Source organism: Aptenodytes patagonicus, chromosome 4 (assembly GCF_965638725.1).
Source record: "Aptenodytes patagonicus chromosome 4, bAptPat1.pri.cur, whole genome shotgun sequence".
Taxonomy (NCBI): domain Eukaryota; kingdom Metazoa; phylum Chordata; class Aves; order Sphenisciformes; family Spheniscidae; genus Aptenodytes; species Aptenodytes patagonicus.
In genome coordinates, this window is record NC_134952.1 from 86,083,064 (window position 1) to 86,098,887 (window position 15,824).

General features: G+C 41.4%; 1 protein-coding gene across 2 annotated transcripts in view; it reads right to left on the reverse strand.

The window, feature by feature from the left end:
• ANTXR2 (ANTXR cell adhesion molecule 2) overlaps positions 1 to 15,824 on the reverse strand; it is a 125,262-nt gene that overhangs the window by 64,050 nt on the left and 45,388 nt on the right. The window contains exons 11-12 of one of the 2 annotated variants that reach the window (XM_076337498.1): positions 5,234 to 5,312; positions 1,427 to 1,522 (exon numbers count right to left, since the gene is read on the reverse strand). In XM_076337498.1, coding sequence (XP_076193613.1) covers positions 1,427 to 1,522; positions 5,234 to 5,312 — 175 coding nt within the window. The remainder of the gene's footprint in view (positions 1 to 1,426; positions 1,523 to 5,233; positions 5,313 to 15,824) is intronic. The other variant, XM_076337499.1, reaches the window with a different exon arrangement.

Sequence of the window (15,824 nt, forward strand, 5' to 3'; positions counted from 1 at the left end):
ACTGGGGAGAAAGAGACAGAAGAGAGTCTTTTTATTAGAGAAGAACTCATAGTTCTTGCCTCAGAAACCCCAGACCGTGAGGATGCAGATGGGGGCTGAGGACATCTTGCCCTAGGATAGCCTGGGGCCTGACGGACTACACCAAAGCTTTTGATTATCAGCGTGGTCAGGCGAGAGGCCAGTTCCTCTGCTGCCCCAGGTTCCACAAGCTCGAGACAAGATGTCGTGGTTTAACCCCAGTTGGCAACCTAGCACCACAGAGCCGCTCGCTCACCCTCCCCGCCGAGTGGGATGGGGGAGAGAATTGGAAGAGCAACGTAAGAAAACTCATGGGTTGAGAAAAGGACAGTTTCTTCATCATCATCATCATCATAAATTGTAATGAAAAGGAAAACAACAAGAGAGAGAAAGAGAGGAACAAAAGCCGGGAAAAATAAGTGATGCAACCACTCACCAGCTGCCGACCAACACCCAGCCAGTTCCCGAGCAGCGATTGCCACACTCTGGCCAACTCCCCCCCGTTATATACTGAGCATGACATCACATGGTATGGAATACCCCTTTGGCCAGTTTGGGTCAGCTGTCCTGGCTGTGCCCCCTCCCAGCTTCTTGTGCACCTGGCAGAGCACGGGAAGCTGAAAAGTCCTTGACTTAGTATAAGCACTGCTCAGCAACAACTAAAACATCAGTGTGTTATCACATTATTCTTATGCTAAATTCAAAACACAGCACTGTACCAGCTACTAGGAAGAAAATTAATTCTATCCCAGCCAAAACCAGGACACAAGACAAGGAATACAGTAACAGCCTGGAAGCAATCTCTACTTCCCAAGTCCTCAGTGCTGTCGTCAAACCGGATGAATAATAGACTTCACCAATTTAAAAACCCCAACATGCAAGGAGATGGAAGGAGTTAGTGAAACAGCATTGCTGACTGCTGCTAGAAGGATAATGAGTGCACTCAGATGAAGAGAGATGCAATGTGTGCAAGGGATTATTAAGACAATAAGGGATTTCCAACTTGAGAGCCCATAATGGACTAGAAATACCAATTTTAGCGACAGTACATTTAAAATGATCCTTGATTGCAGGATAACATCTGCATACCATTATGGCCAACAACTTTCAAATAGAGAAAAAGCTTTTATCAAAGATTTCACAGAATGCTGATGCTGGTTCATGTGTGTGCAGGTCTCAGAAAGCCAGAAGCACTGCTAAGAGTGCAGTCCACAGTGTTGAAGCTGGTCTCTTCTTCAGTTTATTGCGTATCACTAATGAAAGAAAACTCCCCCAACGGATGGCTTATGTCACATGTAGCTCTCCTGTTACTTCACCTATTTCCTCTGGTATCTGTGTTTCCCAACATGGTGCGAGTTATAATCATGAGTCACACATTCAGTGACTTTTTCTAATAGTCTTTACTCACCACTTTGCAGCAGAGGGGCCAGAACCACCAGAGCAGACCGAGTGCCACTAACAGTAACAGCACAAGAACAGCAATAAGCGCTGCTACTCCGCTAGACTGCGAAGAAAGCAGAAAGACAGCGTCAGTGGATGTTGCAAATAACTGCTGCCTGGTTTTCCCACTCACCCCAAAACAGCTTCCTACTGACTGATACAAATCCCAAACAAATTGTTCCCACTTGTCAGATCCTGTTCTTGCCTACGAGAAATTCCTCACAAAGGATCAAGAAGGGCGTCTTTGCCAAATTTGTATTTGGCACAAGTTCGGTGACACCCTCCGTTGTAAGTCTCCTCAGTTCCACGAGTTACACAGAGGTAAACTAGGATGCTTCAACAGGAGCTGCGTATCACAATGAATGATGTATCAACACTAAAAAGAGGGAGGAGGTGGTAAGATGCTATTCATGTTTCTCATTCCCTACATATTCTGGGGCCTGCAAGTCTCAGGTATTCTAAGGGACTGAACACAGTGTGCTGAACCCAGCAGTACTGATGGACATATTAAATTGAAAGTGACAAAACTCTGAAAACTACTTTTTCTGCCTACCTGTAAACCTAAGTTCAAATTAAGTCATTCCGTCATGGGTAACAGGCCCAACGTGCCCCAGTGCAAGCCAGGATTATTTCTGCTGAAGTTAGTGGATTCATTTTGATGTAGAAATGATATCCTTGACATAAGAATGAGGCCCAACTTGAAGAAAAGAAAGGGTACCTTGACTGCTAAGAAATGAGCTGTTAGACACAAACAGGGAAAGTCTCCTCCTAAGTCTGTGGATGAGAGGTGCCCTTCTCTTCTCATGAGGACACATGTCTGTATGGATTGGCGGTGGGTGCAATTTTAGGGCATCTCTACAAACAATACATAGATAAGGCTTTTATGCTTATCACCCACACATCTGGGACATTCACACTGTACAGACTATAGCACACTAAATCCCTGTAGCAGTGCTATTTGAACCTGCAGCCACCATCCTAAGAAACTCTGAACGAGCGTTACTGCTTCCAGCAATACTGCTTTTAATGAAGAAATGAGCAGCCCCTCTCCCGCCACCTGAAACCCACATCCTGTAGGTGCTTTTATTCTTACGCTTGGTGTTCTGTGCTGCTGTGCTGGTTTAGAGCAACACTGAGAAAAAAGCAGCAGTGACCTTATGAAAATAGAAGTTATTCAGACTTCAGCTGGGGAAAAAAGAAAGGAGGGCCACCCAGGGAATCACTAAGGCTGGAGTACAGCGTGAGTGATTCTGTCAAAGTGAGAAAAGTACTGGAGATACACCATTGCAAATGGAAGGTGAAACAGAGCTTTATTCCAAGTACATGTAGGTGCCGTGAGGCATACGCATTTACGAGAAACAGGTACGATGCATGCCTTGGTCCCTAGATGCAACATATTTTTTGTTTGTTTTCACTGCAGCAATGCGTGTTTGCTAGGGGAAGCTGTAACTTGTAACTCATATACCAACTAGCCATCAGCTGCTCAGCTATCAGAATTAGTGGAACAATTCTAGCAGTGACCCATTTCTTGCAGTTGCCCATCTGCTACTATGGAAACAGCAGTTCTCCGTGTATGGAGCCGTCTTTGCTGCAACATGTATGAAAGTAAAAAAAAGAAAAAAAAAAAAGAAAAAAACCCAGGATGATCAGAAGTACAACAGTTTTTCCTGTCAATGCACATCTGTACTCATTCTGTTTCCTGCTAGTGAAAACTTTTGACCACAGAGAAGCACTGTTAGAGTGCAGCAGAGGGAAGACAGCCGTACCCAGCAATTTGGTATGATCTGCTTTGCATCAATGCTTTGTTTTTACCTCTCTGTTCAATCTTAGCAATTTTTAAGGGGGCATGGGGACAGACTTAACATGTGCTGCTTTCTCTGAAAGGACTAAGATAAAAAGAAAAGCAGTCTACTGTTAGTCTCCAGCATTGTCCTGTGACTGTACTGTGCTTACGTTATCATGCCGAGAGGCTGCTTCAGCATGCTTTGGTGTACGATTGAAATGCTTCCGAATGATAGAGGCCCTTACACAGAGAAACGTGATTTGGGTAGTGTGTGTTTCTTCAGCTCTCAATTCATTCAGGCTTTCTTTTTGAAACTGAAGGGCTGAACTGAGATGACTCCCATTTCTACAGTTACCCAAGTATTTAATTTTTTAATGAATGTAAGAAAAATGGCATTTTTTCTCTTTTAGGTTAATTACCTACGAGTGATAAAAATACTGTTGGAAAAATACATGATGATAAGCAGAAGGTACCGTTCTGTATGCTTCTATGCCTGACAGAAAAGCTGCACTGAAGTCACACTTTAAATGAGACAAATTTAAGGAAACACGGTATCTATGCGCAGCACGTTTTCAAAACCTCCATCCCTACAAAGAGGTCTTGTGTCTAACTGCAAAAATTTTAACTGTCCTGCCTATGCAATACAAAAGACAGAAGACAGAAGAAGTTAATGGAGAGCAGAAATGTGAGATTAGAAATTTTATATATTACGTTAGAAGTCACTGACTGCGTAAGTACGTGGTTTATCCTAGAAGCCCTTTAGCTCTTTTCTATAAGCCTATGATAAAAACAGAGCAGGATGTTCACGCCACCTTAACCTTAGGCTTAAATTAGGTACTCCAGCCTGTGCTTTGACAAAGACTGTCTCCCCTGATTAACAGAGTTCAGAGCCTACACTCCTTGTTCAGGCACCAATGTTAGGTATCTAGAGTTACGTAGCGTTAGTATCCTCCTGTAGGATTATAACCACCTTCCATACCCAGGCTGAAGTCCTAAGGTTCTGCCTACTCAGCTTCAGCCTGCTCCCACTGATCCTACTCCGTGGAACTGTGCTGGAATGGGACCCCAGGTGACTCTGTCACACCTGGCTCTTACGACATGATTATATTTATAGTGAGCAAGTCTCTGATGGCACGGAAGCTTCCCAATACTTTGAAAGCCACAGATGCACACTGTGCTGCAAGTAATTTGTTGTAATATATTTAGCAAAATACAATTCACAAGCTATAGAAAAATATAAGGCCCGCACAGACAAGGAATGCACAGATACTGCTTGGATCTCAGGGCAGAGCCAGCTGAGGTAGCCTGGGAGAATTCCAGGGCTTTCCCTCTACATATAGTTCTGCATATGGTCTAAATCAGCAGCCCCTGAAGCAGCTAGCAAAACAGATGCAGCAGCAATGAAAGGAGAAACCCTTATAACAGAGCCTGTGTCAGAAAGCAAAGGTAAATCTCCAAGCCTGCCACATAAGAGATGGCTTTCGTGTGTTATTAGGAAGTCTCAGGTGATACATAGAGCAATACTTCACTTATGCGGAATTCTGTAAAAAAAGATCTTCCTAAAATAAAGCTGTTTGGCACCTTAATGGGAAGAATTAAGGGAATTGTTTTATATAACTGCAGAAAAAAATCTTGTCTGTAACCTGCCCCACACACTTCATCAGGGAATTCAAAACAGCTGAAAACTTTGTTGCGCGTAGCGGTGTTATAAAACAGATTCTAAGCGTGTCTCAAAATATAGAGAAAGCGACTTAGGACATATGTATGTGTATGCACCTGCATATTAAGAAATCATGTATCATTAAATTAGGTATATTCTGTACGTGTCCGCACAGGTGTATTTTTTAGTTAGGTGGATTTGTGCATTCTAAACATCTAATGGGACTTGCCATGCGTTGAGGTTCTCTGCACTGAGAGGTCATGCAGTGGTAAAACCAAAAGAGAAACTGGATTTCAGGATTTTACATTGAATGATGTTAGCCATTTACTTACACACTCTGAAGCGGTGATTGTTAATGAGCTGGACATGAAAGATTGCCCTTCATTCAAACTCACCAAAACTTCCAGAGTTCTGGAAAGAGAAAAAAAAAAAAAATCAGCAGCCATAAAACAGTCAATAAAAGCGCATACGTGCTACGGAGGCACTTGTACGTGCAGGCTCTGTTCAACAGAGAAAGTGTTCCAAGAGAGGAAGATGGGAGTGGGGGCCTCTGAGCTGCACTCGACATCAGAAGTGACCTCACAGAAATCACAAAACTAACGTGATTACTTTGTGTTACCATTTCTAGAAACCTCTGATGACTTTTAAGTGATCAAGATATTTTAGCTGCTACAGGGTTGGACCTTGTGGCTTTCAGAAACCAATCTTTGGTCATTTCAGAGTGAGCTTTCTTTTCCTCAATTTATGCTGCTTAAAATGAACAATACGGTCTCCCGCGGGTACTGTGTTGATTACTCTTTGGAAATCAGTTTAGTCTTCTCGATAGAGAGCTCTCCCTTCTCTATTACGTGTAGCATAAAATACTCCAAAAAGTTTTACGTAAAATGAATTGAAGTTCAACTGTAAAAATAACATTGTTTTGTCTGTTCCATAAACATTTCTTTAGTCATATGCAGACATTATGGATAAAAGTGTCGGATAATTATAAATAGTCAAGACTTTCTATAAATAGTACATAAACACTGCATACAAATAGTATGTGTTTTACATTTTACAAATTAACCCTAGAAGAAAACAACACATGGTGAATGTTAAACATAAGAAGACTCTTCAGCTTCTCTGGCTTGGATTCCCAAGATTCAGACAGTTTATATTATGCATAGATGTAATTAAATTAAAATATAGATATCCATGAACTAAAATGATTCATCATTTATACCATTCTTATATGTCATGAATTCTTATTCTGGCACAAATGCTTTAGTCAATATGGAGTTCAAAGCTATTTTAACTAATTTGGCTAATTTATTTTTCAGTTTTAGTAAAAATTAAGTAAGTTGCTTCCGCTAAACTAATTTTTAAATGATCTGTGTTATGAATAATTGATCTTACAGAAAGAATAACTCTAATTTACTTCTAATTATTACTGGAATAAGTGAATCAGAACAGGTAAAAATAAAAAATTAATTCAATTCCCTTCCAACGCACTAAATAAAGCAAACTATACCAAAACTTTTGTTAGTGATGAATTTTTTAAATGTGATGCTTTTAATTATTTTTTTTTATTTTCAATGTTTTGCTTTGCCACTTTAATGAGAAATGCTGTGGGAAATTTCAGCATGACAATTCTGCTCGAGTTTGACTGGCAAAACAATCCTATTGACTGCAGCGTGAGGGGATTTCACGCCGTGCCTTTTCTTGATCAGAGAAGGTCTTACATAGACGCTGTGCTGTAGAAACACAGCCCAGATCCTGACAGGTGTCCCTGAAGAAATTTGTGTGTTTGAACTCTTAAACCTTTTGGAGAGTTGCGCATCATAAACATACCACACGAAGCGTTTTTCTGTCCAAGTCACTGACCTACAGCCCAGTTACATTAACGTGACTCTTTCCGGTGTCCTGGGATCACATCCTTTTGCACCCTGGTCATACCACTGCATTAACTATGACTGTATAGGTGTAACTGAATCATAGAATCATAAAATATCTCAAGTTGGAAGGGAATAACTGAATTCAGTCCATAAATACTGAAGAATCCACAGCGCACACAAGTATTTTTGGATGGCAACTTTTCAGTGAAGCACAAATTCAAAGAGGAAAGATTTATTCTGTTAAATGTTTCGTTTTCCCCAATTAGCCCTGTCTTTTTAAAGCATGACTTAGAGAAACAAGCCACAGGCTCTGCACCAAGTTTTGAACTTGGTTATGCCCAAGAAAGGGCATTCACTGAGGTCACGTTTCCTGAACATAAAAGCTATTCAGCCTTTCTACTTTTTCTGAACTTTCCTAAGTAACGGTGGGTGCCTTCACACTGACCGATGCCATAATGGGGATTATATTGATTGGTTCAAAGCCTGCTAGCACGGTAAGAACCCTTCCAACTGCTCTAAATCCAAATGTAGTACACAAAGTAATTTTGATTTTTAAATTAACGTACCATGTTCTTTAAGAACCTAAATCCTTATATATCTCCTGCATTGACTTGATTTCTGATAATTTTTAACTGTGTCTAAATACACTGTAGGTTTTCCTCGGCTCTTTTATCTTTGTTTGGAACCATTTCTGTAGTCTCTTGTTGGGCAAAACTCCCACGGAGATAAAAAATAATTCTGCCTGTGCATTAGTGAAGAACTGCTGGACTTGGCCACAATCTGACTACAGTTGCTGCCAGCTACTGGGGTTGAATTTCCAAAACGCTTTCAGATGCTCGCTTTTTCCCCATTTTTTTTTTTTTTTTAAAAAGTGAATGTGAATCCTCCATTTCCTATGCGTTTTTTTCTGCTGTCCAATCAATTCCCTTTGCTGCCTGGCAATATCATCCTTCCTCCTGACCCGTGTGTGCTCTTGTCAGTCAGGAATATTTTCTACCATCATTTCACAATGGTTTTTATCCTCTGGCAGGTTGTTGATGTGCGTGACGTGCTACTACCAGTCCCAAACCCACATGGTTGAAAAGGAAGATGCATTGGTGGCCGACTACCATTGCCAGCACTAGCAGGCACTATCTGAAATGTCATCTACTCGGGCTCGCATGTTTTTCAGTTGAGCAAGTAGGAAATAAAACACATTTGAAACTTCAGAAGAGAAGCAAAGTACTGTTGAGGCATGTTCTCGCTATGCTAGCAGTACTTCTAAGTGCTACTCATGTTTAATTTCATTTTCCTGTACAAGAAAGCCTACACAAAAAACCCGCTAAGTCCACTAAAGTGATAATATAAATTATTTCATACAGATCTTCATAAAAGTAGGCTTCCACATATCCCTTAGACCTTTAGGAAACAAATTACTTCTTTTGCAGCAATGCTTCCTATACTCAACAACCTCCAGGCTGCCCCCTGACACCCTGCCAGGTTTGTCAGCAAAAATCTAGGTGCGCATCGTGACTTATCCTGAAGGTGGACATTTTAACTCACTAAAATACTGCATTTCACACAAACTGTTTCAGTGTGTGAGACGGCGTGTCTTAGGAATTCCTGGACCTGTGACTTGTGTGTTGGGCTTTCTTGACTTCCCTAGAAAAAGTCCAGCTTTCAAGACCTAACAGTCGATCCTGTTAAATTTCTCTCTCTGTTTCTCTCTTATGCATTAAAGCTTGAAGCAAAAGTCACCCTTTTTTCTTCTACCTTCCCTGTGTCGTGCAGCAAACTACATACTCTGGCTGCGATATGCATTATTTTCTTAAAATTATGGGGACGGTTCTCTCTTGCCTTCGTATGGAACATCTGTATTAGTCTTTTTCTAGCAGTGTTCTGTAGCTACCACAGTTAACGCTATTTGCCACTGTGAGCTTGATGAGTCTTGGCTGAAACAGGCAAAATTTGTCTAATTTAGCTATTAAGAAATGAAGCTGTATTTTCAGATGGTCTTTGCTAGCAAATTGAGCAAAACAGGAACCTGAAAGACATTTGGATAAAACAGTCCAGAAGAACATCTTAACCCATACTAAAGAAAAGGATCGTTGCCCAGGTATCTTGTGGATCTTGAAATTTCCTAGAACTCACTACGTTGTATGAAAAATTTTGTTAATAGCTAAGATTTCTAAGTGGACTAATGCCCATGTTTACACCTTACTGTTTGCAAGACAGAGCTGGCCTCCGTTTGCGTCCACTGGCAAGCTCCACTCAAACAGGGATTCCCTGATGGATTGAGAAGTGGTAATGTTACCACTTACTGTCTTCTACTAGAAAAGGCAGCTTTAAATTCCAGCCCCACCAAAAAACGTTTGCTTGGCTGTACAGGCCTGAGAGCTGCGTTCCAGCTCTATTCACTTAGCTAAATATTTTACCTGGGATTTAGGAGAAAAACAGTGAGTAGGGATGTCTGTAATCCGTTCTCTTGCACGACTTGCCCGAGTCCCAGAGGGGTGGTGTGCTGAGCGGGCAGGGTCACGGGGACACAACTCCGGCATTTTAAGCTGTCTTTTCTTAGCTTCAGAACACAGCCACATTCAGGCACCAGATAAATGACAAATAAATAATTCCTATTAGAGTGCGTGAGTTGGTGGAAACAGATCCTCAAAAGTGGCACAAAAAGCTCAGTGCGGCAAAAACACCCAGGAAGAAACTTGCCATTAACTGAACAGAAGCGTACCGCAAAGTCTGCTCAGGCCAATTACCGAAGGCCAGTTATTACAGACCATTACTAAAATGGGGAGCTTACACGTATTTTTAGGAGGTGCCACTGAGCAAGCTCCTGTCACCCTCTGGGACTGAACTCTGCTGCCAGTGAGGTCTACAGATCTGATCCTCATTAAGCAACACCTCTGTGCACCGTTCTGGCAATATAGAAGGCCCAGAAAAGGCCACCAATAACACACGTGTCTAAATGAGAACCGGGCCCACAGCTCATTGACTCCCACGGACTGCGGTAAGAGCAGGTTTCGAGTCCCTGGTGCCACGTGTCACCTCGCTACTGTCAAGCTTTGCATTCCCCCAACCTTTAGCTGTCAGACAGTCTGACAAATATCCCAAGGAACAGGCTCACTGAACACATCAGCTATCAGCGCAGATACGATGCAGTAGGAACAACCGGTTTCCCTATCAACTTCCATTCTGATACACAGCTGCAGGGATGAGCCATTTGAGATTTTTCATAGGAGTTGATCATAGTCGCTCGGTTCTAGAAGCCACAGAGTGAACTCGTACAGATAATTATCTCATCTTCAAAAGGGTGAGCCTGTCAACATACAAAATCACTTCTTTCCTGAAATTGTCATGTCTGTAGGGTATAAGAAGCGCGTTTTTTCATTTCTTTAGCATCCACCTGTTTGATGGGCTACGTGTATTTCTGATTCATATAAACACCACCCCTTCAAATCTGGAGTTCCAAAAACTAGGTGCCCTATTTCTTCTACTCACTCATTCACAAACATCCAAGAGAAAGACATATACATAAATACATCTAATGTTCACTGGTAACTGTCCACATGTGTGAGTCTTTTAGCTGAGCACTCTGCATAAACTGCTAGTATTTTGAAAGTGAAATGACATTCAGCAATGATTCTATTTTTTCACGTACCTTCATTTCCCACTGGTGATTGTCAGTATTCTGTGAGTGTCAGGTTCCTTCAGTAAAGCTCAAATCACCTAAGAGCTGAACCAGCCTATGTCACCATATAACATTTCTAAATCTTTGGGTCTCTGCTTGATACTTTTTTCTGTAGACTGGAGGAATACAATTTAAAGGGTTATGAGACTGCAGTGATTTTTCATGACAGGCTTAGCTCACGAGGGAAGGAGCAGCACAGATTTTGGTCAGCTGGTCATAAGACCATACCTTCAGTCTCCCTGGTGGAGGTGATCAGAAATGCCTAAAAAATGTCTCCACAGGCTCTAAATGCCTGGTTTTTATAAGTCTGTATGGCCAGATCTCCCAGCAATTATTTATGTGATTTACGTGACTACACCCATAGTATCTTAATTGCTTTCCAAAGATTCAAGGAAAATTGCCTCTCCTTCTGCTGAGGTATGTACAGAGAGTGAGACAATAGAAGAGAACATGTTGGTGTCCCACGCTAGCATCGAAAGAAAGACCATGCTGGCATGTGAGGCCCATGTTTGAACCCTCACTGTGCTCGATTCACTGTGCATCTGGTCACACCCAAACAGCACAGCTATGCACGCGAGGGCAGGCTGTCCCTGAAGTAAAACAGACATTTTGACACAACCCTATTTTTGCAAGGAAAGGTTAGATTGATACTAGTTTCGTACCAGCACAGAACAAAACCGAGCATTGAGCTCTTGACAGCTGCTGCATAACAGAATATCTCCTCAGGTCAACCCTGAATAAAACCCACCAAGAATCAGGAAGTGTAAATGTTGATGCTGCTGTAGCAACCCAGGAAGAGATCCTCCAATGTCCAGCTCAAACCTCACCTCTGCTGTGTGAGACATTCTGTGTGAGTCACGGTGTGGATTTTTACATCTGTCACGGGAAAGGGAAGCAGACCCTGAGGATAACAATCAGAGGTTCTACTAATCGAGGCTCGCTCATGCTGTGCACAAATACCCAGGCCTTCTTGCAGTTATACCCAAGAACACAAGGAGTCAACCAGCTTCTGTATGTCTAGCTTGAAAAACACGGCTGCGGGAACAAGCCTCCAGGGAAAGGCAAGTGCAGCCCTTCACACTGTTCCTCAAAAACGCAGCAGTCCCCAAATCCAGCATCTTTTTAAGGTTTTTAGCCAGGATGCTCATTCCTATCTTCTGATCACTTCTGGCACAGCACTGGAGTAAAGCGGAATCAAAGAGATGGCAAACTTGAGCTAATAAGCCTGTGTAATTAACATGCTGTGCAGATACTCACAAAGTCTATTGCTTTTTAAGTACCACAGGTCTAATGTGCAATTTTTCCAGTGGTCCATACTTTTAAAGCTATTTCACTGTAATAGGAAAAACTGTGGGTTTTATTTACAGTTCATAGCCCTTGCTCAATATGGAAGGGATTTTCCTGTATTTCATCTGTGAAGTATTGCTTTTTGGTTGGGAATCAATCCTGGAAAACTTAGTCTGAAAAGAACTTTTAAAAAACGTCCTTATTCATGACCAAAGTTAACTACAAGACTCTAGCAACTTTAACCTGTGTCAGTCATGGCCCGCTGGCCGTTCTAATAAATAATTTACCAAAAAATGTAACTTGAGAAAACCCAACAATTGCAATTCTTTCTTTCCTTTATGTCCACTGCTGTTTTATTGTTACAGAAGAGGAACGTGGCCCACTGCCATATGTCACCACAGGTCTGGTCTAAAGAATTTCATACCCTGTGAAATACAGCTGACATTTCAATCCACAGTAACCTATTTGCAAAGTATTCATTTGCTCCTTACTTTATGAGTATCCAATAAAAGACTGCCATTTTATGACCCATTAAAAAAGATGAAAAAAAATTAAATAAAATTGTGAAAGACATTTGCTGGAAGTAATAAATAATTTACCTCCAATTTTCACGCACTGAAAATTAAACTGGCAACTGCTCAAGAAGTTATTAAAATTATGGTGACAAAGGTATTTTAGAATCAAGTGCCAGCATTAAAATAGCTAAAATGCTGTACATAGTAGGAAGGAAAAAATAGATCTATATATTTAAAAGGGTGCTTTCCCTTAAAAAAAACCCTACCGCCATTAATTAATATATAGCTTTATTACACAGTTAATATTGGTAAGCCAGTAGTAAGTAAGAGCGCATGTGTCTCTGTGTGTGCGCGCGCGCATGTGTGTGTTCTAAATATATCTATACATACATACACATCTGTGTGTGTGTTTGCATACAGATATATATGTATGTATATAGAAATCACACACTGGACAATCAGTAACAGTGGTGGGAGTAGGGTTTGGTGGAAGTACCTATTTAAGTATAATTTTTTGCATGCCTATCACTTTACCCCCATGTAATTTACCATCCCCTACACAACAGTCTGGCAGCACAAAGGGGTGCCCCTGTGACCATACTTTATTTTTATGGTCACCTGAAGGATGGGGAAACTGGAACACTGTGACTGACAATGAGATGTTCAGGTTTTTTTAAGACAGATATATTCGCCACTGTTCACAGCTGGAGCAAATACAAGGTGTCATTCAGTGCAATTATTTTGTGTTCTAGAGTTTGAAGGAAAAGCTCCATTGCCAAACAATACTGACCTCACCTCAGGAGGCAGACTGAAATTTTTAGTGCCAGGTGAGGCAGCCTCTGTCACGCCACCCCTCATTTTCTGCCTGAAAGTTGAAAAGCAGGGGTAGTGGCATACACAAAGCGACAATTAATGCTCAGCTATAAGGGTAGGGGAGACAGCTGTAGGACTCTGAGCGATAGGTGATGGTGTCTCAGCGGGGTCAGCTCTAATCTCGCTGTATGGACACAGAGGTTTCATTTGACCAACTTGAGTTTGAAATCGTTGGCCATTATTTGCTGGGGATACAACTCATATTTACCCACACATTCTCACCAACCAAAGCACAGAGTAGCCTTCCCCCTGTTCCGGTTAACAAACACTCCAGGACCACAAATCTGATTCTGTGCATCTAGGGACACATCCCTGCAGCGAGAGGAGGCAACACAAAGCCATGGAGGAAGGTATTTCAAGTCCATGCTTCGGGTTTTGTTGCTCTTCCCGGATCAAAAATCCCAGCTGCATAAGGACACAGCCAGTTCCCTTGGAGCAGGGTTACAAACCTTGCCTGCCAAACGTTCAGTGCAGTTCCACTGTGCCAAGGGTCATCTATGCCTGGGAAGCGTAGGAAACAGTTTACGCGAGTCAATGGGAATTGTACTGGGGACAGTTAATAATCTGTAGTTACAATAAATGGTCAGAGTTGTTTTCCTCCCACCAACCACACAGGCATAAAAAGGAATATTTAAGTATATTCCTGAGGATAGCAAGACCTGCACTCTATACAAATCATTATGGTGTTTTGGGGTTTTGGTAAAGAAGTAGTACAAACTGTTCTCCCCCCGCCCCTTTCTTGGTGTAGCTTAGCACTGACATAAATTCAAATTATAGTTCTCTTAGGATCCCCTCTTGTTACCCCAGAATTATCTAGCTTTCTCAGCAGAGTGTTCAATATACTGTCTATTTGGGTTTGGCTTTCCATGGGAAACAGACAGAGGTGCAGAGATACGTAAGTATTTCACTGCTGGGAAGTGCTAGTGAATTTGAAAGAACTGGAAGGCAGCAATGAATTAGCTCTGATCTCATGGAATCATGGGAACCTGCAGTAACAGGGTATGAAATGTCATTATTATGTTAAATTAGTCTATTAATTCAGCTCAGGATACTATGTCCACTGCATAATATTAAGCACTTAGTTCTGCTCACGCACTCTTTCTTAATGCTCTGGGAACACTGTGTGCCCTATTGAGGAACGTGAAAGACTGCATTAGAAATTACTACTGATCTTAACATCAGATCCATATGTCTTAGGAGCCAGTTAGCCTATACAATTCATTGAGGATGTTTCCATCTGTGAATAGTTCCCATTATAATCTAATTGTGTCAAACTAAATGTATTTCTAAAATATTTTCAGAAGTTAATACTTATAACAGACATTAAGCCTAATCCAGCCATATTTCTGGTTTCCCCCTACCTGAGTTTATTTCTCTAGCTATTTTGGAAGGGGGAGATTGTACCATGTGAGTAACCGGTGATTGGTAAGCATACTCCTTTTTTGGAGTTGGAACAAAATGCTTGCATAGGGAAAAAAAAAGCTTAAGTGCTGGTGCTGAAAATAAATGCTAAGTCTTAGTGACTTTGCAAAGAAAAGAATTAGTCCAGGTGGGAGAGGATCTGATTCACGTCAACTCTCTTTACCCATTGCTACTGGGGAAGAACAGCTGTTTCCATTGAAGGATAATGTTAATATCAAATCAATGGGCCTAATTAGCCATGAGTACATCTATGATGGAGAAGTATTCCAGCCACCTGAGCACAGAGGCTCTGGAATGAGAACAACAGGTGAAAACAACCTGATTTGGAGATGGCATACTACGAATTTGTGAGCACAAGAAACTCACGTGGCTGACGAGGGCAGCAGGAAGTGAAAAGGGGGCAAGCACTCCTCACTTCCTTCCTTTTTTTTTTTGTGATGGCTGTTGTTACATCCCCTGTGTTAGAGATCTCCTCAGCTACTGCGTGCAGGGAAGACAGAAAGGCTGACAAGCCAAAGGAAGCCTGGTGTTTGTCATGATGGCTGGTACCTCCTTTTGCAACAGCGGACTGCCTGTTCTTCTTCATTGAGCGCTTCCTAAGGTACAGCTGTACAACTGGTTACTGAGAGGTAACTAGTCATGTGGGTTGATTGTGCTTTTGCCTTTTTATAGTGATGACTGGTATTATCTGGAATGTGAAGCATCTAAGTCAACAAGCTACCTCTTAACTGAGAAATCCTATTAAATCCTAACTTCAATTGCTCCCCTTTTCTCTGGCAGAGGTGTTCTTCAAGCAATATGTAGTCACAATGTAGTTTATAGACTGAGGAAGAGACTTTGAAAACAGGTCCTTAAACCTACACTTGAATATTTAAACAAGTTGCCTAACTTTCAAGTGGCTAAGTAGTCATCGCAAGCGTTGCCCCTTACATTAACGAGTAATTTAGTTCTGTGGCCAAATTAGTATCTCGCTTTAATTGTCATAAAGGTTGTGATAAGGCTATTTAGTTAATACCACAAGAAGAAGGTAAATGTAACTTCTTAGTTGGAAAGAGAACAGAAAATGCTCAATGCACTCCATTAAATACTAATCCTTTCTTAAATGACTCTGAAAGATACACGAGTCAAATCTGCAGCTTGCATACAACTTCCCTTGTTCAGCACTTCTTCTTGACACTCGCAACATGTTACCCAAAATTTTACCTTTCTCTGCCAAGGAGGAAAAAGTGACAAAGTAAAAATAATTATAGTAATTCCAGCCATAGCTGTAGAAAACAAC